The sequence below is a fragment of the Neopelma chrysocephalum genome, unplaced genomic scaffold (genome assembly GCF_003984885.1).
Source record: "Neopelma chrysocephalum unplaced genomic scaffold, ASM398488v2 Primary Assembly neopelma1_24, whole genome shotgun sequence".
NCBI lineage: Eukaryota > Metazoa > Chordata > Aves > Passeriformes > Pipridae > Neopelma > Neopelma chrysocephalum.
In genome coordinates, this window is record NW_020897693.1 from 19,081,648 (window position 1) to 19,107,790 (window position 26,143).

Below are 26,143 nucleotides of genomic sequence, written 5' to 3' on the forward strand. Positions count from 1 at the left end.
TCATCAACCAGTCCCCAGGTGTGTGTATGGGGCTGCTTTTGGTCTCTTGTCTAATTAGTCTAAATACTTTACCTTCAACAAACAATGGATGGCCCAACATTTGGTAGAATCTTAAATAATGAGGTAGCTGCAAAGCTCCAGACCTGTTGTAAACCAGAAGAAAGGGAGAAAAATAGGACAAACCCTCAAAATAGCTGGACAGAAAAGCTTCTTACTAAATCTGAGGGGACACTGTGTCGAGTCTGCCCTAAGTGCTCCTGTCTGTGCTGCACTGAAGACTGCAGCACTGGGGTTCTGCCAGACAGCTGGAGGGAAGGTGTTGGGAGTGTGAACCCCTAAGTCTGACAGCTCAGCTGCTGGCTGGGAGTTAGTTAATGCCATCTTTGTCAGCAGTGGAGTAGCTCTTGTAGTGGACTGTGGAAATGTTGCGGGACGCTAGGCTTCAGATCCTGCATGATTTTTACCTTGTGTCACATTCGGTATTGAAAGACTAGTCAGGGCAGTCACGATGTTTGGTGTTGCCAGGTCCCTTTGAGAGAAGCTGCTGTTCAGCTGTACATAGAGTGCGGTTCTCCTGTGCGCAGAGCTTCTGGTTACTTCTCCAGAGTGCCATATGCTAATCCAACCTTCAAGTTACAAGGGGGTGGGTCGCTGTTCTGTAGCCAGCTGCTACAGCCTTGGGACAAATAGAGATGAAATGTGATGCTTTATCCTACAGTTTCTATTTGAGGATCTGGCAGCAGCAATAGGTCTGATATGGCATCCTCCTTCAAGCCTCCAGGTACCAATGTGTCTGTTTATTCCCTGTGTTTCAACAGAAGCCGTGTGATATGAGCCCTTTTTCCCAAAACTTCCTTTGTGTACTCCACTTTATCTGGGGTGAGCCTGTACTCATCCCTGCTTCTGTGATTCCTCCTTTTTGTCAGGCACCTGGGAAAGACTGGACTCTGCAGCTGAGCTCCGTGTAGGAGTCTGCTGTTGCACCTCTGTCTTGCTGTAGAACCCCCTGCCCCAGGAGGAACAGCAATCTGTACCTCCTCTTGCAGCCTTTCCAGTGGGAGGACCCACACTGTGACAGGCAGTACTCACTCTCTACAATCAAGGGTGAATCAAAGTTGAAGTCTGGTAGTCCCTTTGTAGCATTTTACTGCTTTTTGTAAGAAAAAACCCAAAACAATACCAGCCAAAAAAACCCAACCAAACGGCTAAAAGCCACAACAGGAAGCCTTGGCTTGTTTAGATTGTCAGATGATTTTTGATGTTTAGATTGATGGGAGAATTTTTCAGGGAAATGGTCCAACTGAAATGAAAAATTTTGGGAAATGTTTCACAAATTTCTTCACAGGAATTCTGTAGGGAGAGGGAGTATATGAGTGGGAACAGGTGCCCTCTCCCAGAACATCACCAGAGCAGCCTGAGGATTTCCTTAGGATGTGGGAAATGCTGCTTTCAGTTGAGCAGAAAACTGGGTTTAGTTCAGAGGTGAGCTGGTAACTCTAATCTACCTTCTCGTTCCCACCTTCGAAATTGCAGGGTTGGGGGCAGGAAGATCATAGAATCACAGAATTTGGATTGGAAAGGAACCTTTAGAGGTCATCAAATAACACACATCTGGCAGTGAACAGGGACATCTTCAACTAGACCAGTTTTCTCAGAGCCCTGTCCAACCTGACCTTGAGTGTTTCCAGGGATGGGGCATCTATGAGCCCTCTCAGCAACCTGTTCCAGTGCTTCATGACCCTCATTGTAAAGAATTTCTAATTTAAATCTATTCTCTTTTAGTTTAAAGCCATTAGCCACATCTCCTATCTCAACAAGCCTTATTAAAAAGTTTGTCTCCATCTTTCTTGTGAGTCCCCTTTACATATTGAAAAGCCACACAAAGTCTCTGTGGAATCTTTTCTTCTCCAGGCTGAACAACCCCAGCTCTCTCAGCTGAGTGAGGAGGAGAGGCACTCCAGTTCTCTGGTCATTTTTGTGGTAAAGCTCTGGACCTGCTCTAACAGGTCCATGTCTTTCCTGTACTGAGGATTCCAGAGCTGGATGCAGTACTCAATGTGGGGTCTCACCAGAAGAATGTTGTTCTGTATTCTGTATGTTGCTCTGCATTTGGAATGATACTGACAGCTTGTCTGAAGGACAGGAAGACTTTTCTGAAAAAAGCCACCAATGGAGAAGAGGCAATGTGTTGTAGAGCATGGGGAACAGACTTTATTTCTTTCTATTTTTAGTCTGTCACAGGACTGGATGGTAGAGAAAATCACTTTGCTTCTCCCAGCTTGCACCTTTTTCTAAAAATAAAAGTAACTGTTTTCTATTTTCTCCCTTACAGAGTTGTAGATAATAGGAGCTGGGTATTAAACAGATGACTGTATTACCAAAAAAAAAAAAAAAAAAAAAAGATGGTGTGTAAGGTCCTGTCTTGTACACCAATCCTGACCTGTGCTAGTTTGGACACTCTTCTCCCAACACCACACACTAGCCATCCTGCAAGGTGGTAGAGTCCACAAAGACACGTTGTCCTGGTTTTTTAGAGCCTCTGCAGTGTGCTGCTGCTGCTGAATGTACACAGCTGGTTCCATGAATGGGACGTGAGCTCAGCTGACTTTGTGGTAGGTGTACGCACAGAAAGTTAAGGACATGATTATGGCAAAGAACACCAGATGCTGCCAACTCTACTCCTTCTGTGTTCTCCTTTGTACCTGTTCCAAGCACTGAGCAAGCCTGGTTCTTGACAGAGAGAGGAGAGCAGAATGGGGCAGTGGTGGAAAGAAATGCTCTTAGAATGGTTTTGTAGAAGGAAATCAGGTGGAAATTGTGTAGGCATCTCTTCAGTGGTATATTTTGTATTTTCTTTTGAACATTCGAGTGCTTTTACATGCAATTTCTTTGATTATTAATTACCTTTGAATTCTGACCCTTCAGTACCACAGCATGGCACATGATTGTGTGAACTATAAGCAACTTTTGTGCTTACCAGGCAGTGAAGTTGGGTATGGTTTTTAGTATAAGAATGAATTGCAGGACCCTTATTCTGTGCCAAAGAAGGCTCCTTGCTTGCACTGTGCATGCAGGCAACATGAATGTGCTCTCCCCTCCAGTGATGGAAATCTTGGAGAGGGGTTTTCTTTCTATATGTGATGCTGCAGTGGTGTGAGTGAGTGTAAATAAAGCTGGATGGTGTGGGTAGGGGAAGTCTAGTTAGGTAGCTTCTGTCCTGCACTGTCTCACAGAACTGGTGTGGCAGGTCCAGGCACTGCCTGTGCAGTGCTTCTTGAGGGGCCAGAAGTATTAGCTGAATCCTCAAGAACGTTAATGTTAGTGAAGATTCTAGCTGTTGCCAAAAATGTTAGTGATGAAGAAAGTGAGAGCAGGGAAATGGAAATGCTTTTGCAAGGCTGCAATGAAAATTCCTGTCACAGTAAAAACACTTAACTGTCCTTGAAGCTTCCCTATGATGGATATCGGAGACTGTGAGCAGGGAAAGGTGGGGCTTCTTGGAGAAATCCTCTGAGTTTGTTGCTGTTTGGGTTGCTTGACAAACCATATTAAGGAGCACTATATAGTACATGCTTCTTACTGCTGCCATCTTAGTTCCAGGGCAAATATTTCAATTCTCTCCAAAGGGAAGTGCTACCATGCCTGTCACGATAGCTACAGCAGTTGCTGTTTTAATGATTATATTGATCGTATCTGACTTTAACGTGCCCTAAGAGAAATCCTGATTGTCCTCAATCCTTGGGTGTGCCAATTGTACCAACTGGATTTTTAGATTGGCAGGCAAGTTAGTAATAATCCCATGTAGATGGCTGTTTTGTTACCTTGTGCTTTGATCTCATTAACTAGTATGTGAATGAAAGGGAAGTTGCTATTTAAAAGAAAAAAGGAGGGGGGAGGGGGGCGGGGAAGCAGTCCAGGGGTGAGGGTCACTTGCATTTTATGTGCAAAGAAATTGAACCAAGAGAATAAGCACCTCTGCTTTCTTTAATAGCAGAGCTAAACACTCAGGTAGAGCCCTGCAAGTGGGAAGCTTTGACAGGTTTGGAAAGCTATTGCGTGCTAGTGAAATAGGGAAGAGGAGTGTTTGCAAAGCTCTTGCTGCCTTGGCTATTTTGGAACATGTAGGCCTTTTCTCAGCTTGAAGCTCTGCAACCCACTGGGGTTTGCCCACTGAAAAAGGAGGGGGATGGCATAGAGCTTGAGTTCCCAAATGCCTGTGTGCCTGCAGGTAGCAGCCTGCTCTCTTCTCTACCTGCTCGGTATCTCTGCAGTAGTTACACCTCCTAGCAACCAGTGCCTTGGTGCAGCAGCACGACTTGCTTGTGAGCCAAGTTCTGAGCTTGCATAAGAGCGTGGGGGGGGACGGAGTGGGGACTGAATAGCAAAGTCTGGGATGAAAATGAGATACCAGCCGCCTCAGCTGAGCTCCACCCTTTCTAAGAATCTCAAAACAGGCACTGTGTCTCCTGGCAACCTTGATACAAATCATAGAGTTTAACTTAAAAGAAGCACATACAGTCCAAATGATATAACCCATCACCAGGTATGAACAACAAGGAGTCAATCCTTTTCCTCTTCCTGGAAAATCTGGCACTGTAAACGGTCTTGGGTTTCACTCAGTGTCAGAAGGCAATGAGTTAAAGGTGAAAGACATCATGCTAGCATAGCTAAGAAGTGCCAAGAAATGGTGTAGTTTGTTTATTATAAGCATGCCCAGAAGTGCCCTGACTATTGCTTAGGAACCAGATGTAGGACTTGGCCCTCCCCTCTGGGCTGTGCTGGAAGCTGTGCCCTGCAACATGCACATGCATTGGTCTGTTGTGCACCTGAACCTGGTTCTTTCAGCTGCCAGTCAGGGACTGACTGAGCTGATACCAGCCAATTTCTTGCCTTTGGAGTCAGTTGCTATGCTTTTGCAATGCTGACCTAATGCTTCTTAGTCTTGGGCTCTAACCTCACAACATTTCTCAAGAGAAAAGATAAAACTGGATTATATCACAGTTGCTTCTGCTTCCAGGAAAGCTGTCTTTTCAGATCTCCTGACAACTGATACTCATTAGGTACTCTGAAGAAAATTTTCAGTGCGTTTAAAATGCTGTGTATTATGCTGAGATACAGGCAAAGCGGAGGTAAATGTTCATCTTCCATTAAAGGCAGAGCTGTCACAAGGCTTCTAAAAAGATAACATAGGCAGAATTAAACTTTGCCAATCTGGCAATATTTGAGCTGCTCTCTCTCTGAGAAGCAGGAGGGCTTGGACAGGGAGCTGGCAAGAGCTCTGGATATTTGGGTCTGGGAGCTGCAGCAGGCTTCCCATGCATTGTGCCATGGGCAGCAGTTGTGGGGAGAAGCAGGCTTTCCCCTGTCCCTTCTTTCAGCATCTGCCAGCCTTACCTTGTAGGGTTCTGAGTAGGCAGGGTTGGCTTTCTGTGGCTTTCTGTGGCCCTGGCAGCCTGCTGCCTGAGGCAGCTGTGAGCTTTGCCCATGCCTAGAGGAGTAGAAAACTGACCATTTGAGCAAGTGATTCTTTAAATCCATGCTTTCGAAGAAGTAGGTTTGGGGTTTTGCTTTTTTTTTTTTGTCTCTGACACTCTTACAGAGATACAACATGGATTATGCTTACTGAAGCATTCAGTAGGAAAAGCTGCTCCAGTTTCTTTGTCGTAGTGGGGGATTTTGCTGCCTGCTCTGGAATGCAGGAGAGATCAATGATGGGTCGATGGGCACTGGAGGAGCCTGCCCAGAGCCTTACCCCACTTGTGACCATCCTCCCTAGGGAGATGGTGGTGGGGAGGGGGCTGGCAGACAGAGAGACTTAAATTTCATTACTTTTTGTTTTGCTCATTTGATTGATGCCACTTTAATATTGGCTACATATCTTGCTCGTGGTAAAACAGCTAAAGCCCTGAGGCCTAGGCCATGAGCTGTCATTGTCGTGTTTGTCTGCCCCAGATGATTAGTTTGATGTATAGATCTTTCTCCCTGCTCCTGAGTTGCTCAGGCACAACGAGGGAATACTTTGGCTGTGCATGCTGCTGGAAACAGAGGTGTTGGCCAATTGCTTGCAAGCAGGATATATTTTTCCTTTGGGACTTGATTTTAAAAGAAGACACATATTCAGCTTTTGAGGGTTCGTGGTGTGTTGGGAACAGCTCTTGTAGAGTACTTGATGCAGACCTGAAGTGTAGAGCCAGATTTCACTGTGTAAGCCCAACTGGGTCTGCAAATCTCTGCAAAGAGCTGCTTGCTCCTATATGGGTACCTGCAGAGAGAGCTCCCATCTTCTCTTGTTGTACTGTTGGGCTGGAGAGCTGAATTTGCTCAGCACTTGATGGCAGATTTGATTATTCTGCAGGAATTTTATTGTAAACTTTGCTTCCCTATCTCTTTCTTTCTTTTCCCTCTGAACTGCTCTTTGCCTGTTTTTTTAATTTTTTTTTCCATTTTTTTCTTCAACTTGTCTTTGTTTGCACTCTCTTCCCCTATATCTGTCCATTTTCTTTTCTCTGAGGCTCTCCACTTGGCCTTTGTTACGCTCACAGTTGTTTATGGGAAAAGAAGAAACACCCTTATATACGGGCTGTGTATGAGGGCAAAAAATTATTGTTAGTATAACTGAATTCATAACACTCCACTTCAAGAATCATTTTACTCTACCACTAATTATTACAGAAAAAGAAGGAATAATAATGCATTAGGATAATTTTATACAGAAATGTCTCAATAATTATGATAATGCAGCTAAAACTGTAATAAATTTGTGTGTTTCTGGTTGGTTTTCCTGGTGTTATGCTTCCTTGTGGTGTTCCTTTGGATCTTAAAGTCAGTCATTGGGGGTGAATCTTCAGCTCTGTAGCCCTTCAGTACTGGGAAGAGTATTATGTGGGTGTTGCTGGATTCTTCGTGACTCCAAGGTCCAGCTGGGTAATTTTTTATGTGTTTACCAACACACTTGCATATCTTGCACAGCTCCACAATGCTTCTGGAGTTCACTATGTATGGTGTCTTTCATGCACATTGGATAATTTTTCTTTGTTATGCCTAAAACCTGTTTTGTTCAGCTCCAGGTCTGTATTTCTTTAACAGACCGTGGGTGAGCTGTTCACAGCCTTTGGGTCTCCAATGCCAAGCATTTGCCTCATCTCTTATCATCCTGTGCCTGTACTCCTCTGCACTGCATCCCCCATCTCCATTTCTCAAGGCCTCTGCTCTCATACCATGCCTGCATTTTTCTCTGCTGTGTCATCATGTTAGTTGTAAATATCTCAGTCTACATAAAGTAACTGCTGGTCAATGTTGTTTATATAAAACTATGGTTGTATCGCACAAAAGATAAACAGAAGTAAAACAAATTATCTATAGACACCTGGTCAGAAAAATTGCTGTTACAGCTCAACCAAGTAAAACAGAGCTATAAGCAGGTCAAGAAAAGTTCAGAGCAAACAAACCCAGGAAACCCTCAGTACAGAGCTTAAGGCCTCTTGCTGAGAATGGCAAATCTGGGTCTGCCAGCAAGATACTGATAGAAGAGGGACTGAATCTTGGGAGCAAGTGGAGGGGTGGAGCACAACTGGGAGGCAAGAGATCCCTGAAGCAGGTGTCTCTGGGCAGATAGTTGTTATTTTCTCCTTGTCGATGTGTCTGTGGCAGCTGTAACTTTGGGAAGAGACCTCAGCATGTGGAGATAGGTCATGTCTGAAGAATGAACGCAGTATGCTATGATTCTGTAGCGTTCATCCTAGATTTGCATTCCTTGCCTTGATACAAAGCTGTTCAGGTTTTCAGCCATGTTCTGGCTGTTTATTTTATCTCCCTTGGTCACACCTGGGACCAGCCAGCTTCTGCTCAAGACTTTATTTCCTACTTCTTCTCAGTCTTTCTTGTCTGTCTGATCAGCACATTTTCTTGTCATGAACTATCTCAGTGATCCTTTTATTCCTCCAGCCTTCCTATCATCAGTTGCCCATTGCTCTAGGCCCCAGGGCTGCTGCTCATTTGCAGTATTCCAAGGGTGTTTGCCAAGAGAGCTGAAATAAAACACAGCTCTGCAACTCCTACTCCTTGCCCAGTTGATTTGATGCTTCATGTAGGTGTATTGCTGGCATTGCTTCCCTTCCCCTAGGGAAATGGGTGATTTTGGAGAGAGGGAGGGAGAAATGTGGACTCTGTACGTGCTTGTGTGTGTAGTCAGCCATGAGCTGTATGTATGCACGTGTCTGTATATATACCTACATATATATGTGTGTGCACAGGCATTTGTCATCAGTGCTGTATGTCTTTTGAAGCTTGTCAGTTGTACAGGCTGATGGACAATTCATGTTGTGTAAGTGCAGCTGCCATTTTGCCTGGCTTCATTTTTCCACCTACCTTTGGTGGAGCCTTGAGGAGAGGTGGAGTATTCTGCAATGCAGCAGAGATGGCCTGTCCCTGGTTCTGCTAGGACAGGGTTTTATCGCTGGTTTCTCATTCATGAGGTTATTTTCTTTTTCCTCTCCTGGCTTTGAAGTGTTGAAGGGAATGGAGTTGTTTTCAAGGTGAAGTTCCTGCTCAGTCACTGGTGACTAGACAGCCGTGAGCCATAACAATTAACTGGAATAATTTTCATCTTCCTTGCAACTGTAATGATTCCCAGTTAGCAAGCTGGTTTAAATTTCGTGGTTTTCCTCTGAGCCTTTTTCTCCCCTCTGCTTTCCCCATATGCATTTCTTGCCCAAGTCTTTCACAATCTCTGTCTGGCTTAGCTCTTTGCCCCCCAGAAAAGGTGCCTCCTTATTGTGCAGCTCTGTGAAAAGCCATCACTCTCCCGAGGGCACTACTGCCATGTCTCTGGCTCCAGTGTGGCTGCTCTGGAGTGTACAACTTATACGGTGGGAGACAGGACCCAGGCTGTCTTTTCTCTCTGCATCTGTTTCTTGCAAAGCGTTGTCCTGAGTCATCACGCTGCCTTATGTTTGCCCAGTGTGAGAAGGGTTGCCAGTTCTAAAAATCATCCTCCTCCTCCTCCTCTGCTCTGCCTCCTTAAAAAGAGACTTTGAAATAACCGAGCTTTGGAGGTTTTCATGCTAAGAATTTTCCACATGCAGTAGTTCTAGGGGGTTGAGGATATGTTGCAGTAAGATCAGCTGGAAATCACTGTAGCCAGTCCATGTTGACAGGCAGTACCTTCACGCTGGGAGGAGGCAGGCAGGGAAACTTCTGCAGAGTTTCTCCTCTGTGTTCCTGGTAAAGCTGAAACTTCAGTGGTGCCTCTGTGTATGCAAGTAGAGAGGTCTGGGCTGTTTGGTGTTACAGTCACAATATCTGTTCCTTATCGGATCCTTTATCCATTTATGTGTTGGGGTTTTCTTGAGTATTTTTAAAGTGTTCTGGGTGCCTTTCCAGATCTGTACATCTGTTCTCTGCCATCTGTAGCTTGAGGTCAGAGATGCAGCTGGCTGGTTGTTTTAAAGATATAGTCTGGCAGGTGTAGAGGGGCTGTTGAGAGCAGCCAGTGAAAGCTGTTGGCTGTGCACAGCAGAAGTTTTTGTTGGCCCTGTGCAGGGCAGGAGCTGAGGAGGAGCTTTCTGGGCACTCAGTCCTGTCCCCCTCATCTGCAGCAGGGCCTGTACAGGTAGACAGGCACAAACTATGCTGGCAGCAGAAGATCATGAGGATGGCAGCATCCATGCCAGATGACAGGTAGAAGCAAGTTGCCTGCTTTTCTGGATGTCATCAGATCACACAGGTGCTGGTGAAGTTTTTGCAGGGGACTCAACTTTGAGGATCAGTTAGTGGGATGGATAAGGTGAATTCAGTAGGCTGAAATGATGATGAGAACTGAGGCTGCCCTTGCCCCTTTGAGGATTATCCCTACAAATCCTTCTTGTCAGTTTAGCTCTGCTGCATTGTAGACTCAATTTCCTGTGCTACTCTTCTTCTTCTTGGGTGTGGGTGCCCTCTGGTTTAAGATATCTCTGAATGTCAAATTTCTGGAGGCTGAGAGAATAGTCTGGACAAGTATCTTAAATATGCTCTATTCTTCCCTAGGCCTGGGCTATTGGAGGCAAGATGCTGGACTTTAGTTTGACCTGGTTCGTCTGTGCTTTTGGGAGTGGAGCGTGTTCTGTGGTTTGTTTGAGCTCCCACTCCTGCAGATTTGAGGTGCCACGCAGCCTTTTAAACAGAACAAATGTGTCCCTGGTTGGCAATCAGAAATTTATGCACTATTAGTTTAGTGACACTAAATATATCACAGACATTCTTTTTCATGGTGGGTTTCTTGTTCAGTATTTGTGTTTTTTCATTAGCCTGCAGTGGTTTCTGAACTGTGAATTTAGCTGCACCTCTGAGGCTTCCACCTTTCCAGTTCTCGAAATTACAGATTGGCGCAGGGAGCTTTGCAGGCTTTTCTGCTCAGGCAGTAACACCCAACTCTTAACCTCTCATCAGACAGATCTTTCTTCTCAGCATGCATGTAATTAACAGAGCTTGCATGAAAATACCTATTCAGTTACAGTCAGCGTGCACATCCTCTCTCATCACTGTTAACCCACTCCCAGTACTGACTGTGAATTAAAGAAGCTTTCTGGCAGGAAGAGTTGCCACATAGAAAATTAACACCAGCTTTTGTAGACACTGCTTCGCTCTGATCTAGCTTCCCTAGGCAACCAATGCAGTGTAAAAAAGATGTTGTTCTTATCAAAGTCTTTTTTTCCCATGCATTTAGTGTGTAGGAAGCTATTGCACTCTCATTTCAATAGCTTTGGGTGTGGGGAAGAAAGCAGAGAATGAGAAGGAAATTGAGAAATGGACTGATTTTGAAGGGATGGGACTGTTTGCTCTTTTCATTTATTCTTGCAGTGGCATGAAAGGAGTATATTGTGGGGGGAAAAAAGGAAAGCCAACATTTGTTTTGATGTCTTAATGGAGTTTTCTTTCCTCCGTACAGTGTCCTCTTTATAGCATAGGCTGCAAGCATTTGAGAGAGGAGGGCTTGACACATGAAGTCTGCCTGTAGTCGTGTCCCACAAGACAGGGCAACGCTGGGTTGATGGGTAGCTTGGAAAGGAATGCTATCATAGCCTTTTAATTTTCCTAATGCCTTTGGAGTGGGGGCCTGCAGAGGAAGGAAAGAGGAAAACAGACTTCTGCAGAAATTTGGGTTTTATCAGCTTGCTGAAGAAGGGTGAGGAAGGAGATGGCTGGGGGAAGGCAGCTGAGAATAGAGGGGTGTGTGGGGAAATAGGACAATGAGAAGAGTAAAATGACCAGAAACTATGATTTTGGTAATCGCAGGAGTAAAGTTAATAGGAGAAAAGTTGGCAGTAAAGGGGGCAGGAGCTGCATGGAGTGACCCACTGCTGCTGACTTAATGAGTCAGATACTTTGTGTAAATGTGATACCTACATCTGATGCTTCTCTATTCCTGCTACTATATTTAGCCTAGGGAAATTGCTTTTTAAAAATATTTTTTGGGGGGTTTTCCTTTTGCTGGAGCCAATGGAAACTGCTGTGAATTTCCTGCCCACCTCCCACCCTCACTTTTTATCTGCGTATGTGGTATACAGTTGTGAACATATAAGATAGGGCTGTGAGTTCATGGAGGTTTGGAAAGCTCTGCAAGGAACATTTCTTGTTGGCTGATGCAAATGGGCTCCCTGATGGAGAGTGCTCAGGTTGTCTGCAAAAACCTTTGACATCACTGTGAGAGCTAATTCTGTCCTTTCCTTGTATTACCTGAATGTCCCACAAGAAAAATGCATACTAGGAAAGATTCCACAGCCAAGTTGTTTATAAAAATTGCTTGCATCAGGAAGGTGTACTTAAAGGTTGTGGAGTGCCATCATAGAACTAAAAATAATACCTTTGAATATGTGTACCATTGCCAATGGCCTCTGCAGGAACCAGCATGAAAACAAACAGGACACTTGATCTCAGCTGGTTGATAGATGGTTTGTACAGCAGTAATTCATGCAGCAGTGAATAGTTTCTATAAATGTCTTGGAAATCAGAATATACTTGTGGATTAAAAAGTTGCTGTGATCATCAAGCCCTGCCTGCTGTTGCAGGGGAAGTAGGGTTTGTGCTGAAATAAGGGTGCTAACAGTTTTGACTTTCTCAACAGCTGGTGTGTGCCAAGCTCTATATGTCCCATGTAAGGTGTTTCTGGAGCTAGTCTTAGTTTGCATGTTGGCACTAGCATTTAAAAACATCTCCAGACAAAGGTGTCTTGAGAACTTGATTTTGCTTTGAAAGCTTCAATTTGGGAAAGGGGTGGAGTGGGTGGAACAGGTGATGTGATCATGATAGAAGTGCAAGTTTGAAGTACTTTGCTTGGTCTACATCCACAACTGGAAGCTGGGAACAAAAAGATCAGTGCTCTCTTCCCTTGCGTTCTTTCCTATCCCTCTGGCTGTAAAATACTGAATGCGGTCTAATAAAGGAGCAGACAAAGGTGGAGGATGGATAGATGGGTGTATGCTCTTGTATGCAATTAATTTTCCATGGTAATTATTTTTATTTTTTTAACTGCTGTAAGATTAAAACCAGCATAAACAGAAAGGAGTAGATACTTTGAGTCTCCTGAGGGCTTAGTAGCCTTACTGGACTTGGAGGCTGCTTGAAGTGGGCGGGTCAGCAACCTGAGTGTTCAATGTCTCCATTCCATGTATTTTACTAGACCAATTTCCTTTGCTAAGACAGAGTATTGATGGGTTCTGAACTTTATTGTTTGGGAAACTGCTGCAGGCTCTGCTGGAGAATGACTTCTTGACTGTCTGGGGAGGAGGAGCTGCTCTAGGGTCACACTGAGCTCAGCTGGGTGTCTGAGCAGGCAATTTAGGCTTCCCTGTGTCATGAAATTGCTTCCATTGTAAAAGAACTGGAGATCATTGAGTCCAACCATTAACCTAATACTGTTAAGTCCATCACTAAACCATCTCCCTGTGTGCCACATCTACACATCTTTTCAATACCTCTGGGGATAGTGACTCAACTACTTCCCCGAGCAGACTGTTCCAATGCTTGACAAGCCTTTCTGTGAAGAAATTTTTCCTAATATCCAATCTAAACCTTCCTGATGCAACTTAAAGCCATTTCCTGAACACTTAAAAGAGATTAAAGAACTAGAAATAGTTAGTTTCTGCTTGTTGAGGAAATGTGCTCTCTAGGGTGGAATGGACTAGAAACCTTTTCAAGCATTTTGAGAGGAAGCCAGTTTTCAGACTTGGATGCTCCCAACTCGCAGAACAGTATCTGTGCCCCACTTGTAAGACTGATGGTTTATGGTCTGACATCTTGCTGAATCCTTGGAGTTGACTGAAGTCTTCATTGCCCTTGTGTATGGCAGACAGGAGAGGGATTCTGGAAAATCAGCATGGGACAGCATTGTAGTAGCTTTTGTTGGGTAGCAGTTAATTTAAGAAAGCAAGTTCAGAAGACTAGTTAATCCTAGAGAAATGACTTTATTGGCAAGAAGGTTATAACCAATTAGTAAGCTACATTAGTTATTAGCTGACAAATCAACATATCTTGTTTCCCTGAGCCTACAAGTTAAAATTACTATTTCATGGCCTAAATCAATGATTGCTGACCAGTAAGGAGATACTGTGATTTATTCACTCCCACCCCTCCAGATAGAGCTTGTTAATTATGGGTCAAACTCAGTGAATCAAGCATGGGGTTGTCTTAAGACAAAATTAAAATATCCATGTTTGTGATGGTTGCTCTGGCACTAGGAGCTGTGTGGCTCTTGGAGTGGTTTGTTGATTTGACTTTTTGTGTGAGCTGGGTGGATCTTATCTTCCCTGTGGCCTCTGGACTTGGCCAATGGCTGGAAGCGGGGAGGAAGCCTGCTGGCAGACAGCCTGCTCTGGGGTGCAGTTGAGCTAAAATTCATGATTGTAGGTGGCCAAAGGTTCTGTCCTGTAAATTAATAATGGCAAAGCTTTGTGTTTCACTATGCTATTCTAGGAAGTGTTTTGTTTGCTTGCCTGGTTTGAAGACCATGGTTTGTATTTTATATCTTTCCTGTGTTTTTTAAAACTGTGTTCACTTCTCTGAAGTCCTGTTTTTCTACAAAGTTCCTCACAGTAAAACAGAAACTTAAATTTAAGAGCTGCATAGGAAAGTCTTTGTTAAGATTGTGTCTTTCCTTTATTCTTTCTGGTTTTTTGAAGCTTATTTTAAGCACAATTCATCCCTGTTGTAACTCAGCAGGATTTTGGTCCATTAACCCCATCCAACTCCACATAATGGGGTTTTGCTTTGCTTTTCTGATTAGCTGGAGGCTCAGGATTAGATAGATTTTCACATCTGCTAACTTCCTGTTTCATATCTTGTGATTTGTGAGGCTTAACCTTTCCTGACTTGTTAATGGATCACAAACCACCTGCTTCTTTAAACTAATCCCTCAGAAATATATAGCATAGCTTTGACTTGAAACACTCCAGTTTGGTTCCTCAGGGTAAAAAGTATGAAAGGATCAATCCCGGTCTGAACAAACCTCTTATTTACGCTTTCCCTGTTCTTCTACAACATGACATCTCCAGTTGTGGCTGTCTGCCTTTTAACTATCAGGAAAGTTTTGTGCCTTTAGTGCCTTGGCCTTCAGGGCATGAGTGGAGAAGGGTAGGGGGAATGGCATAAGTAGAGAGGAGTAGAGTAGTCTAAAGGGGGAGGAGGGCATGTCTCGTGAACGGTTGGATATCTGCTTTGAGCTAGCAATGTTAAGAGTGTGGCAGCTTCAGCCAGGGACTCTGAGCTCGAGGTATTGGTGTGTCAGTCCTCCTTTCTGCTCTCTTCCATTTTAAAATTTATGCTGCTTCTGGCAGTATAGTCTGGTCAGACCCAAGGGAAGGTCATCTGCCTGGGTTAGGCGAGGAGAAGCTGGAGACGTTGCTGGTCCCTGTCAATCCTGAGCTATGCCTGCAGCACTCCCAGCCCTGCCTGCTGCTGGGGTTGTGGCAGGGGGCCTGGAAGGATGCAGCTCTTTTCATGGGCAGCGTGGTGCCAGCGTGTGCTTTGTCCTGTGCATTAGTGTGCACTGCCTGTCTTGAAATGTTGATGATGTCTGTAGGTGAGATTCTGCAATAGATTTCTGTGATGGCTCAGCTTTTTGCCTTTCTGTGTGGCTGCTTCAGCCTGGGTCCTCTACTTGTCTGTCCTGCATGTTTTTCCCCATGACTGATGTCTGTAGCCTGGCATGCCTTGCAGGCAAGCCCCAGTGCGATGATGATGCGAGTGAAGTCCCCACCATGGCAAAGGCTGCTGGCAGTGGAAAAGGGACATCCTGCAGTGCTCCCCTGGCACCACAGCAAAGGAGGAGCTGGGACTCTCCAAACTCTGGCAGCACGTTCTACCAGAGGGACAGGCGAAAAGCAGTTTCTATTTTAGAGGTGAAGTGAGAAATGGGTTACAAGGTCATCAGAGCAATTGTTTTACCTCCTTTTATTCACTTAACAGTGATTTTAGTTACTGGTTGCTACTGCTCTCTGCTACAAGACAAAATGCTGTTACATGTAGATTTAAAATGGTGTGTAGCGTGTTTGTGGAGAGTGGGGAAGGCTTCAGCACCTATGACTGCTGTGGGCTGGTTGTGGTGGGCTGAGGCACTGAGACAATGTGCTAAGGGCAATATTAGTGGGAAGAGGAGCCTCTTCTTCCCTCCCCTCCTAGTCAGCAACTGTTTTTGCTCCCAGTGGAGGTGATTATATTGTTTACCAGGAGTTTACTACTGCTTTTGCAATTCATCTTGCTTAGAGATTTCTGCAAGGCCCCTAAGCAAGTTGCTTATGCAGATATGGCCCTTGGGTCAGTAGTTTTTTGGCATTACATGTCTCATTTTTCAGTTGGCCAGTCACTTCTTGTGCTATACTCAAAACCTTAACCTCTCTACCTCCCCTTCTTCATTCCCTGAGAGCTTTTTTGAAAGATTCCCTCTTTCTTCCTTACCTCCTTACTTTGTTCTGGTCACGCTGTTTTGATGCCCAGTACATAGGGTCACTTTTATGGCGGGGGGCATAATCCATTAGGGCTGTTGCACAAACTTTCATGGTCAACCTTTCTGTTCAGCTTGAACAATCAGAGACTCAGGGCTCCCAGGTGCTGGAAAGGTAATCATGGTACTAGCCCATGGTACTCCTCAGCATAGGAGAGACTTTTAATTCCCCTCTGGAATGTTCTTTTCCTTCATGTTTTCTAGTTAACCCGAGCCCAGTCTGTGAGATTAGGGGATGAAACAGCTTTTTGGGGCTGCTTTTGCTGCTGCTTTTCCAGTAAGGATGGCTCTTTGGTTATCTTTATGCACATGGTCACAACATCTCTTTCTGTTTTTCTGTTTCCTCCATCTAGGTGTGTTGTTGTGCTGTTCAACCCTAGGAAAAATAAGCAACACCATATTCTAAACAGTTCCAGGTGAGTGAAGCTTTAAGCTGGACTTGATTTCTGTGGGAGGTGAATTCAAGGCTTTTATGGTTTGAGTGCAGTGCAGGAGCTGCTGTTGCTTCAGACTAAATCCCCTCAATAAGAGTTGCCTTGGGGACAGGCTGCCTGCTGTTTTGACTTCAGCTCCTTCTAGTGTGAGGTGCTGTTGCTGACAAGGTACTTCCTCATAAACATTGTGATCCCATGAGGAACTGCTAATGGCCATGACAAGGAGGACATCTTACTAGAGCTCCATGATATCTTTTTTTTTCTCCACCTAAAACAATGACCTCATTATTGAAGCCAGCACTGGGACATGGTCCTGCATCTGGAATAAAGGCACAACAATGAACCTCAAGTTTTGGAGCTTTTCCAGTGCCGTAGGCTGCTGCTTGAGACTTGGGCAGCAGGGAATCCTCCTGGCAAAGCAAAAATCATTATGTCAGGCTATTATGGGTGATTTTAGGCTCTTTTCAATTCATCCCAACCTACTCCCTAGTCATGATGTATTGAAATGAAATCACATGTTGGAAATGTTTCTCAGTGTCATTTTCTCTGTTTTAGGAAAACAATTACAGCACTTGCTTTCTCTCCAGATGGCAAATATTTGGTTACAGGAGAGGTAAGTGTGAGAGGAGAAAGGGCACACCTTTTCCATTGCACTTTGAAGCAGGGCAGAGGGGCTTAGAAGAAACAGGCCAGTGAACTGCTTTGACACAGACAAATCAGTTTCAATGTTCCATCAATGTTCAGTGGACCTGCTGGGTTACGGGGGGCATTGGGCAGATTTCAGTCTCTCATCAGCTTGGGGGATGGATCTTCTGGGGTGGCATCTGTGGGCTGAAGGTAGAGTGAAAATAAGTGGAAGGATACACAGCATGGCTCTACTCTAACATCAATGGAGAGTACTTGGATGGTCCTGAATCTTGGTCTGAGTTTAGCATTGTCCCTTTAGGATTTCAGGAAGTAACTGAAGCCAGTAACAGCTTTGTGGAAAAAATGAAGTGTGTGTGGAGTGGAGCTTTAGGAATAGTGATAGAAGATACTGGTGTCTGTGGTTTGGCATTGCATGTTTGGCTGGGGGGCAAAAACTGCTTCCTCTTTCCAAATGTGCCCAAGGGGGAGAATAAGGATGAGTGCACTCTGTGTCTGTTCTGCATTAGGAGTTCAAGACACAGGCTGTGTCATGAGGCTGGAATTGCTGGATGTTAAAAATCCACAGAAATGCTTACCTCCATATGGTTGGGCTCAGATTGCTCTTTTGTGTGATTAATGGCAATTTACCACTAGTCTCTGTGTAACACATGGGGAGTGAGCATGTGTGAAACAGGTTCCCTTCTGAACCTCAGCCACAGGGAAGAGAAGTATGTCACAGTCCTGTGTTGGAGCTGTCAAGACAGAGACTCTTTGCTCCAGAGGTCCCTAGTGCAGTCACCGTAATTGCAGCTGTCATGTCTCTGCGGGGCTCCAAAGCTGGGCTTGAATTCTGCATGGATCAGACCAAGGGTAGAAACAACGTGGGGTTTTTTGGATGGAGGCTACCATGACACAGAAAAAGTAAGCACAAATTTTCCATCATTAGATCAGAGATTGTTGTTGTTATTAACTTTTTAGTGAAAACATGAGGTTTTATAGCTGTAATATGTTTTAATGCCTCCTTACTCTCTAGAAATCTGAATGTAATAAACTCTCTTAATATTGAAGTTCTAATATGTATGATATACATATTTTCTTCATGGTGTTCAGTTCTAATGGTTCTGGTGCCTTCTTTTATTTTCCCTTTTTTTTTGTTTTTATTTCTGGTGCTCAGTTCCTTTCATGTGGGGTAGGAATAGTGGTAAAAAATGAAGTGGGGACTTTTCTTACTAACAACTCAAACTTTTCAATTTTAAACTTCATTGGGGTAAATGACAAATTCAGATTAAAAAAAAGCCATTCCAGTTATACTTGAACGTTTTGTGGGGACTTCCCCCCCACCCCTTCTTGCAAAACGTGTCTCCTCTGGCCTTGTTGTAAAAGCATTTCTTTTTTCAGTATCCTCCCACGTTTCTGACATTTGAATTATTGCTTAGTGTAGCAGTGTCCCCTGCTGGTGTCTGCAGTTGTGTCTTAGTTCAACCTCTGTCCCATAGGGAAATGATCTCTGAGTTCGCTTTGTCAAACACTCTTTTAGCCACCTCATGCTAATTCTGCCTAATAACATCTTAGTTTTCTGCATGGCTGGCTTTTCAGGGAGGAGAATATGGAGGTTAGTCCTTGATCACCAACTATATTAAACGTCTTTTATATATTTCAAATTCATAAGAAAACAGATTTTTTTTCCTGTTTTTTTAACTGTTATTTTTTGGTTCTCCCCGTGAAGGCATAGAATCCTTGTCCATTGGGGTCACACAAAGCTCATTTTTGGTGAGCATTTCTTAAAAGATGAAATGCAAATTCAGTTAATTACGGTCTTGAACTGTATGCTAAGATGCTGGGAAATATTTATATGTATGTATGTGTTTAAGTACAGCAATTGCTTTGAAGAGCAGCTGATTCAGCTCGTTGTAACATCTTTCCAGCCACCTGGAGACCTGAGCTCTGCCTTGCAGGAGGGAGAACTGTACCAGCTGCAGTAAAATCTGACCATGGTATTTTTCCAGGTCACAAGCAGTTGCTTGACAAAGCTTTTGAACAAGGCAGTTAAAATATGCACAATTTTGAGCTTTTAAAGCTTTGACTTTTACTTGTGATGAGACTTGCCTCTCCCACACAATCAAATGACTTACTTAAAACTGATCCAAAAGGTACCATTCTGCCATGTTGCCATGGTTATGTTATCTTGCAAGCTACTGTTTTGACAGACTTCAGTGTGAAATCATGAGCAGTTGTTTGAGTAGGAGTTGCGCATCAAGTGCATTTTTTTGGCCAGCATTTCAGCTTATCTTGTGCGCCTTGTTTTAGTTTGGTTTAATAGCAAACAATTTAACAAAGTAATAGAATTATCTGGCAGAAGGTGCTGAATTGGCATTTCTGTTTCTCTGGAGAGCAAGCATAAAAACAGAGGCTCTGTTCCATCAATGTCTTCTTTTCTGACATTACGCGGCCCCTACTCTTTCAGGCAGAATGCATCCATGTGTTACTTTGTGACAGAAATGATGCTGCTAGTCTCCCAGAGGCTCCCCGCAAATGGTGTGTGATAGTTATTGCAATAGTCGCATGTTTTTGTATGGCATGACCTGGCTTGATATCTCAGATGTCCACGTTTTATTAGGAGCAGAGGATGTAAGGGCCTTTTGGTTCACTGAGTCTAGGGATAACAATCTGTTATAATCCTTTTCATAAGCAGACCGTGAGTTCCCATTACAAAGATCAGAGATTTGCATCAAAAGTATTGTTCTAGTCTGTGGCTGTTCTGTGAGTAGCATAAGAAAAGGATTAAAGCAGGGGAGATTGTATTAACACTTTTGGACAACTGTTGAAATGCACATACTCCTTTAGGTTGTCAGTCTCAACCTGGGCTTTAAAGAATCAAAGAAATCTCTAAATCTTTTGTAAGTGCACCATCTAGACATCTTTTTCCAACCTCCTCCATATGCTCGAATCTGTCAGAATTGACCTCAGGGGTTACATTTCTTTTTCTCTGTCTGTTCTTGTCCCTTCCAGAGTGGACACATGCCAGCAGTTCGGGTATGGGATGTGGCTGAGCGAACCCAGGTGGCGGAGCTCCAGGAGCACAAGTACGGTGTGGCCTGTGTGGCTTTCTCCCCCAGCTCCAAGTACATTGTTTCAGTGGGGTACCAGCATGATATGATTGTCAATGTGTGGTCATGGAAGGTAAGTTATCTAGGAGGTTGGGTGGACCACAAGGTGTTGCTAAATTAAGAAGAGTTTCCAGTTTGACTGTAAACTAGTTCAATTTCATCTTGCTTTCTGCTTTGTTTTAATTCTGTAGTTATTGTTTGGTTTTTGACGTTCATAGACAAAGACAAATTTACACATGAGAGAAAGCTATGGTTCCTCAGGGAAGTTCTAAGTCACTTGCATGAAGGGATATTCTTTGTACTTGGAGACATTTGACATTTTGCTGTCCAGCCAGAAAAGCCTGGACTTTGAAACCTTGCCAAACTGTTGTGCTTTTTTAGAAGCTTATTAAAAACTAATTTATGAGGTTGAGGAAGGAAACTCTCATCAGCCAGGGATTTCTTTTGTAGGGTGGTGGATGCTCTTGGCTTGTTTTGTTTTCGTTATGGTAGAGTTTGTCATCCCACTCTGATCCCATCCTTGATGGATGAGAAGAAGAACATAGGGAGTTCATAATGGGTGAAAGGCGATGAAAGCCTGTGTCCTCTAGTAAACATTTAAGCATTTGTTTTTTGTCGATAAGAAAACAAGCATTTGTTGATAGTAGGCTTGGAAGTCTTCTGTATTAATAAATGCTAGGCACTTATTCAGGTCCTGTTACCTCTTCAAGTGCTAAAAGAGATGATTTAAAAAAACACATAAGTGGATTTGTTAAATCTCACAGGATTATTGAATCATAGAATGGTTTGTGTTGGAAGGAACCTTGAAGATCATATCATTCCAGCTCCTCTGCCATGGGCAGGGACACCTTCCACTAGAGCAGGTGGAAATCCCATCAAAGCCTCATTCAGTCTGGCCTTGAATATATCCAGGGATGCGGCATCCACAACTTCTCAGCTTGTTCCAGTGCCTCACAACACTCACAGTAAAGAATTTCATTCCAGTGCCTCACCGCCCTCACAATAAAGAATTTCTTCACAACATCTAATCTAAATCTACCCTCTTTCAGTTTAAAATCACTACCCCTTGTCCTATCACTACACTCCTGATAAAGGATCCCTCCCCATGTTTCCTGTAGACCCCCATTAGGTAGTGGAAGGCTGCTATAAGGTCTCCCCAGAGCCTTCTCTTCTCTTGCAGCTTGTAAGTCCATGCTCATTTAGTATGTTACTCTTTTCATCACATTTCCTGTGCTGTAATTTAAAATCTCACTGTTGTCTTCTGCATGAGCTGAAATTTGACCTTCCTATTTTTTTGTGTAGCTGAACTGTGTGTAGTGTTAAAACCTAAGTGCGTATGTCAGTGTTGAGATTTGAGTGCTCAGCCTTTTGGTTCTTTACACTTATACAAATGAAAGTAGTGACTTGGAGAGGATCACAATGTGTGCCATGTGTGGGACTGTACAAGTAGCTTTTTTTTCCCTTATGCAGGTTTTTCTGTTCACTGTAAAATTATGTGCATGAGAACTTGTGAGGTAAGGACTGTCACACTCTTCTGTGATGAAGAACACACACTTTAAGCATACACTCCAGACTGTGACTGTCAGGAGTTCCAGCTAGCCTTTATTTTGCAGGCTGGACACCACAACTAGAGAGACTTTACCTGACCAAAGTCAACAAAGACTGAGAGACCAAGATGTGAATACAGATCTCCTGAAGCATTTTCCAGCACTTTTAACCACAACCCTTCTTCTATCCTCTGTGCTGCTGCTTTGATTTCCCTGTTTTTCCTGGCTGTGAGACTTAGTCTTTTGACTGTGGTGGAAAAGAGAACCCCTGTTATCTGTAGGGTTTGTTTGCTTCACTAAAGAAAGAACACAGCAGTGATCCAGATGTTAAGGTCTGCAAGGGTCCTAAGCCTTTCTTTGTGCACTGTCTTGAAAGAAGTTATAATAATCGCTGTCCCACTTGCTTTTCCTCCAGTCTAGGTTTGGGGATCCTCCATGGTGACAGTGCAGAAGCCTAGATTTCTCTGTTACTGGTTTCTTCAGTTCGGTCAGCATGCAGTCTGGTGGGGCCCTTGGAGTGAAGTGATTTTTATACTGAGGGCATTGTGTTGGGAAGACTGGGAGCAACTGAGTCCCTAAAAGGAAGGGTAAAGGAAACAGAGCAAGGATGAAAAGGGATGCACTGTTGTCAGCCATGTGCTGCATGGTTGCAAACCCACCACAGACAGAGGGGAAATTTTTTTTATTCTCACTTCTACCATACCCTGGGGAAAGGCAGTGGGAGGAAAACTAAGTGATGATATTGTGAAAAGGGAGCTTCTGCTCTCTGACCATTTTGCATCCTGTTTTCTGTCCCTGTGTGTTCTTACTCCTTTTCCAAACTCTTTGACATTTTGAGGTGCACATTTGAGGTATAGCAGATTTTGCTTTTTCCCTTCCAGTCTTTTTGTATTTTGGGTCTTTTGATAAAGCATCGTGTCTTTAAAGAAAAGAGAGAATTTATGGAAGAACCATAATTTATGGAAGTACTGTTTTCTCTGTGGAAAAAATACCTGTTCCCCATCTTGAGTGCCTTGCCCTCATTGCTGCCTGGGGGCTGGCAGAGCTCCTCCTTGTGCTGGCCTACATATGCATTTGCTGTTTAGGAAGGGAAATGGATTTGCTCTTGGCTCCTGGTGATTGTGAAACCAGCATGTTTGTTATGGCTCAGACAGCAAGTTCCTGCAGGCACTAGTGCCTGCTGATTTGTTCTGGATCCCGTGGAAGTGGAATCGAATGTAAAGTGAATTGTACTGTCTGCCAAATCAATGTTTCCAGCTAATGCTGGGGAGGTCGTATTCGGAGGTGAATGGGGAATAGTTTGGGTCTCGTCTTTTCCCTGCTGCAGTGCTTATACTGCATATGTGCCTGTAATTGAAATTAGTTTCCTTTGTTTCTGAGCAAAGAAATTAAGCAGTATAAACAATTATATTTCCAGAAAAACATCGTAGTGGCAGCCAACAAAGTCTCAAGTAAAGTGACAGCTGTGTCATTCTCAGAGGACTGCAGTTACTTTGTCACTGCTGGAAATCGACATATCAAGTTCTGGTACCTGGATGATAGCAAGACCTCCAAGGTGAGAGAAAGGCAATTCCATCTTAGAGTGGAATAGATTTTCCCCAGTGAGCTGTGGGAAGTGGGATCTCTTTGATTTTGCTAGGATTCAAGAATAGCCCTCCACTCTGGCTCTCAAGTCTCAGTCTCCCCATGGGCTGATAGCACTAAAAGCTTGTCTTATCCTGCACTGAGGTAGGGGCATGGCTCCTGGAGTTGCATAGCAGCATACTTGTTCTTTTGTAGTCACATATACTGAAGGACAAATAAACTAGAGAAGAGCTGCAATCATTTAACTCCTTGGAGCACAGGGGTGGGGAGAGCTGTATGACAATTGGTGTGAGCATCTCAAAAGGTTGTGAGTGTCATTTTGAAGTGTCAGCTAAAGTGTTTAAACTTTTAACTGTTCTGTTCTTCTCTGGGGGACAGAATCTACCTATGATGATTTTGTGCGCTCATGAACAGCTATAAACATGAACGGCAAGTAAAACCTCTCTTTGTAGGCTGTTGGCAGTTCTTTTTTGAATCACTTCAGCACTCAAGGCTTGATGTTCTAAAAAATTACTGTCTGCCTGAAGTACCTTGCTCTATTTCTAACAAACTGTTTTCTATTGGTAGGTCAATGCCACAGTCCCCTTGCTAGGTCGCTCAGGATTGCTTGGAGAACTGAGGAACAACTTCTTTGCGGACGTGGCTTGTGGAAGGGGCAAAAAAGCTGAAAGCACCTTCTGTATCACATCCTCAGGCCTGCTCTGTGAATTCAATGAAAAAAGGCTGCTAGACAAGTGGGTGGAGCTGAGGGTGAGTTTTACATCCTCCTATTCTGCAGTGTTTGTGCCTGCTGAAGCAGAGCAGGAACAACAAATAATAAGGGCACTCGGAGCGCAAGCTGACAACCAGCAGTGAAAGTAATTGGGCCTCTGCTACTCTGTGATTTACTCTGGAAGGCCAGGCAAAAATAGTATTGCTTCTTGGCAAAGGGATTTTATTAATCATTGAGGCTCTTTCATTTGCAGGCTTCAGCATTACAGCTACTGCTCTTCTGGCAAAGCAGTGTCCTTATTTGGCTTTGGCAACCCCTGCATGGTCCCTCCTGGCTGGGCCTGGAGAAGTAGTTTTAGGAAGATTCTGATTTCTGTCAGAACACTCTGCAGTGTCTTACTTGGCTTGTGCATCTCAAATGCAGGTTCTGAATATACTAGTTGGTTTGGCTATTGTAAACCACCAGGTTGGCCCATAGTTAAGAATTTGATCATGCTTATTTTCCTTTCAATTGAATGTAACATGTCCACCTGAAAGGATCCAGTGTATTAAAATCAAGGGAAAATTCCACACTTTCACTCAAATGAAATGCCTCTTCTTTTCTTTCCTTTCCTCTCTAAAATCTGCCTTTCACTCTCGCTCAGAATACAGACAGCTTCACAGTAAGTTGAAAAAACTTTTTGCATTGAACTCATTCCCTTTTCACCACACTCCATTTTGTACCACTTTCTGCCATTTGTACAGATCCCAAAGGGAGGGGAAGAAAATCCATTTTTTTCTTTTCTTATCCCCTTGTGACAGGTAATGTGTTGGTGTGCTAGTACAGGTGAGGTGCTGCTTGCCTGCCAGTGGTATTGAATGTCACAGGAAGAAAAGCAGTGTTCAGAGTAGGACTTAGCTGGAGCAAATATGTAGCTCTGCTGACCTGTCACAGTGGGTGGCAGAGGAACTAGGCTTTTTTTTTAAACACTTGGAATCTGCAATGGACCTTCGCTGAGAAGCTCTTCAGAAAGGAAAAATGGATTTTTAGGCTTTTCCTTACTCCCAGGGCTCGACTTCACTACAACTTTTCTGACCATGACTCCTTTGTCTGTCAATTCGCTGTTCGCCCTATCGTGTATCTGGTGACCTTTGACATGTGAGCACATTGCTCATTTGTCTTCTTGTGTGCTGTGTCCTCCTCAGACCACTGTGGCAAACTGCATCTCTGTGAATCATGACTACATCTTCTGTGGCTGCGCTGATGGCACCGTGCGGATTTTTAACCCTCTGAATCTTCACTTTGTAACCACGCTGCCGAAGCCACACTTTCTGGGAACAGACATCGCGAGTGTGACTGAGGCCAGGTATGGTGGAGAAGGGTGGAAGGGAGCAAGGGAGGCTTGTAGGAGTTAGAACTGTTCCCCATACCTTTGCCGTCTGGAGTGTGCTCTTTTTATGGATTAAAATTGGCAGCCTGTTGGAGATCTCTCTGAGCTGTTGCAGCCTTACCATGTGTGACTGGGCTACAGCCCAAAGCTGGTTGCTGGACTACACAGAATCTACTATTGTCTGTAGTCTTTCTTCTCCTGCAACCTTGTGCATTCTGGTTTTTGTTTTCCTACCTTGTTCCAGTATATTCTGCCTTGGTTTTCTATTTCTTACCTTCTGAGGTGGGTAATATGATTTCTATACGGTTCTGTCTGCCAGATTGCAGAGGCTTATGCTAGAGAAAACACTTCATGTGCTGCTGTTTGCCAATCCTGGTTGGAGGCTTTCCCAGTCATTTTCTTTAATTTCTATCACTAGAGGGGAAAGAAATCTAAAAGTGGTATGAATTCACCAGCCATTATTCCTCTGGATATCTGTAGTCTCCATGTCTACAGATATGTACTCTCAACTTTTCTTGGGAACTTTAGGTAAAGAGTCAAACAGTGCACTGTACAATCTTCCTCCAGAAAATAAGTGGGAGATAATGATGTTCCAGTAAAGGAGTTGAAAAAGGAACTCTCTCAATTTAAAATGTAAACAACTTCTAATAGTGCTAAAGTCAAGCAATTGTATACCTGGACCCTTAAAAATACTCTCTGCTACTCTCATGCATCGGTCAGGCAGAAATATTCATATAAATCTTAAATATATATTTGTAGCACTGATTACAATCTTAACAACATTTTA

The 26,143-nt window shown here is 43.7% G+C and overlaps 1 protein-coding gene across 6 annotated transcripts in view; it reads left to right on the top strand.

Moving 5' to 3' along the window:
* MAPKBP1 (mitogen-activated protein kinase binding protein 1) overlaps positions 1–26,143 on the top strand; it is a 102,342-nt gene that overhangs the window by 36,660 nt on the left and 39,539 nt on the right. For 5 of the 6 annotated variants that reach the window (XM_027706710.1, XM_027706714.1, XM_027706700.1 and 2 more), the window contains 7 exons: positions 16,330–16,392; positions 16,966–17,023; positions 20,047–20,217; positions 23,109–23,246; positions 23,843–24,025; positions 24,631–24,648; positions 25,172–25,332. In XM_027706710.1, coding sequence (XP_027562511.1) covers positions 16,330–16,392; positions 16,966–17,023; positions 20,047–20,217; positions 23,109–23,246; positions 23,843–24,025; positions 24,631–24,648; positions 25,172–25,332 — 792 coding nt within the window. The remainder of the gene's footprint in view (positions 1–16,329; positions 16,393–16,965; positions 17,024–20,046; positions 20,218–23,108; positions 23,247–23,842; positions 24,026–24,630; positions 24,649–25,171; positions 25,333–26,143) is intronic. The other variant, XM_027706709.1, reaches the window with a different exon arrangement.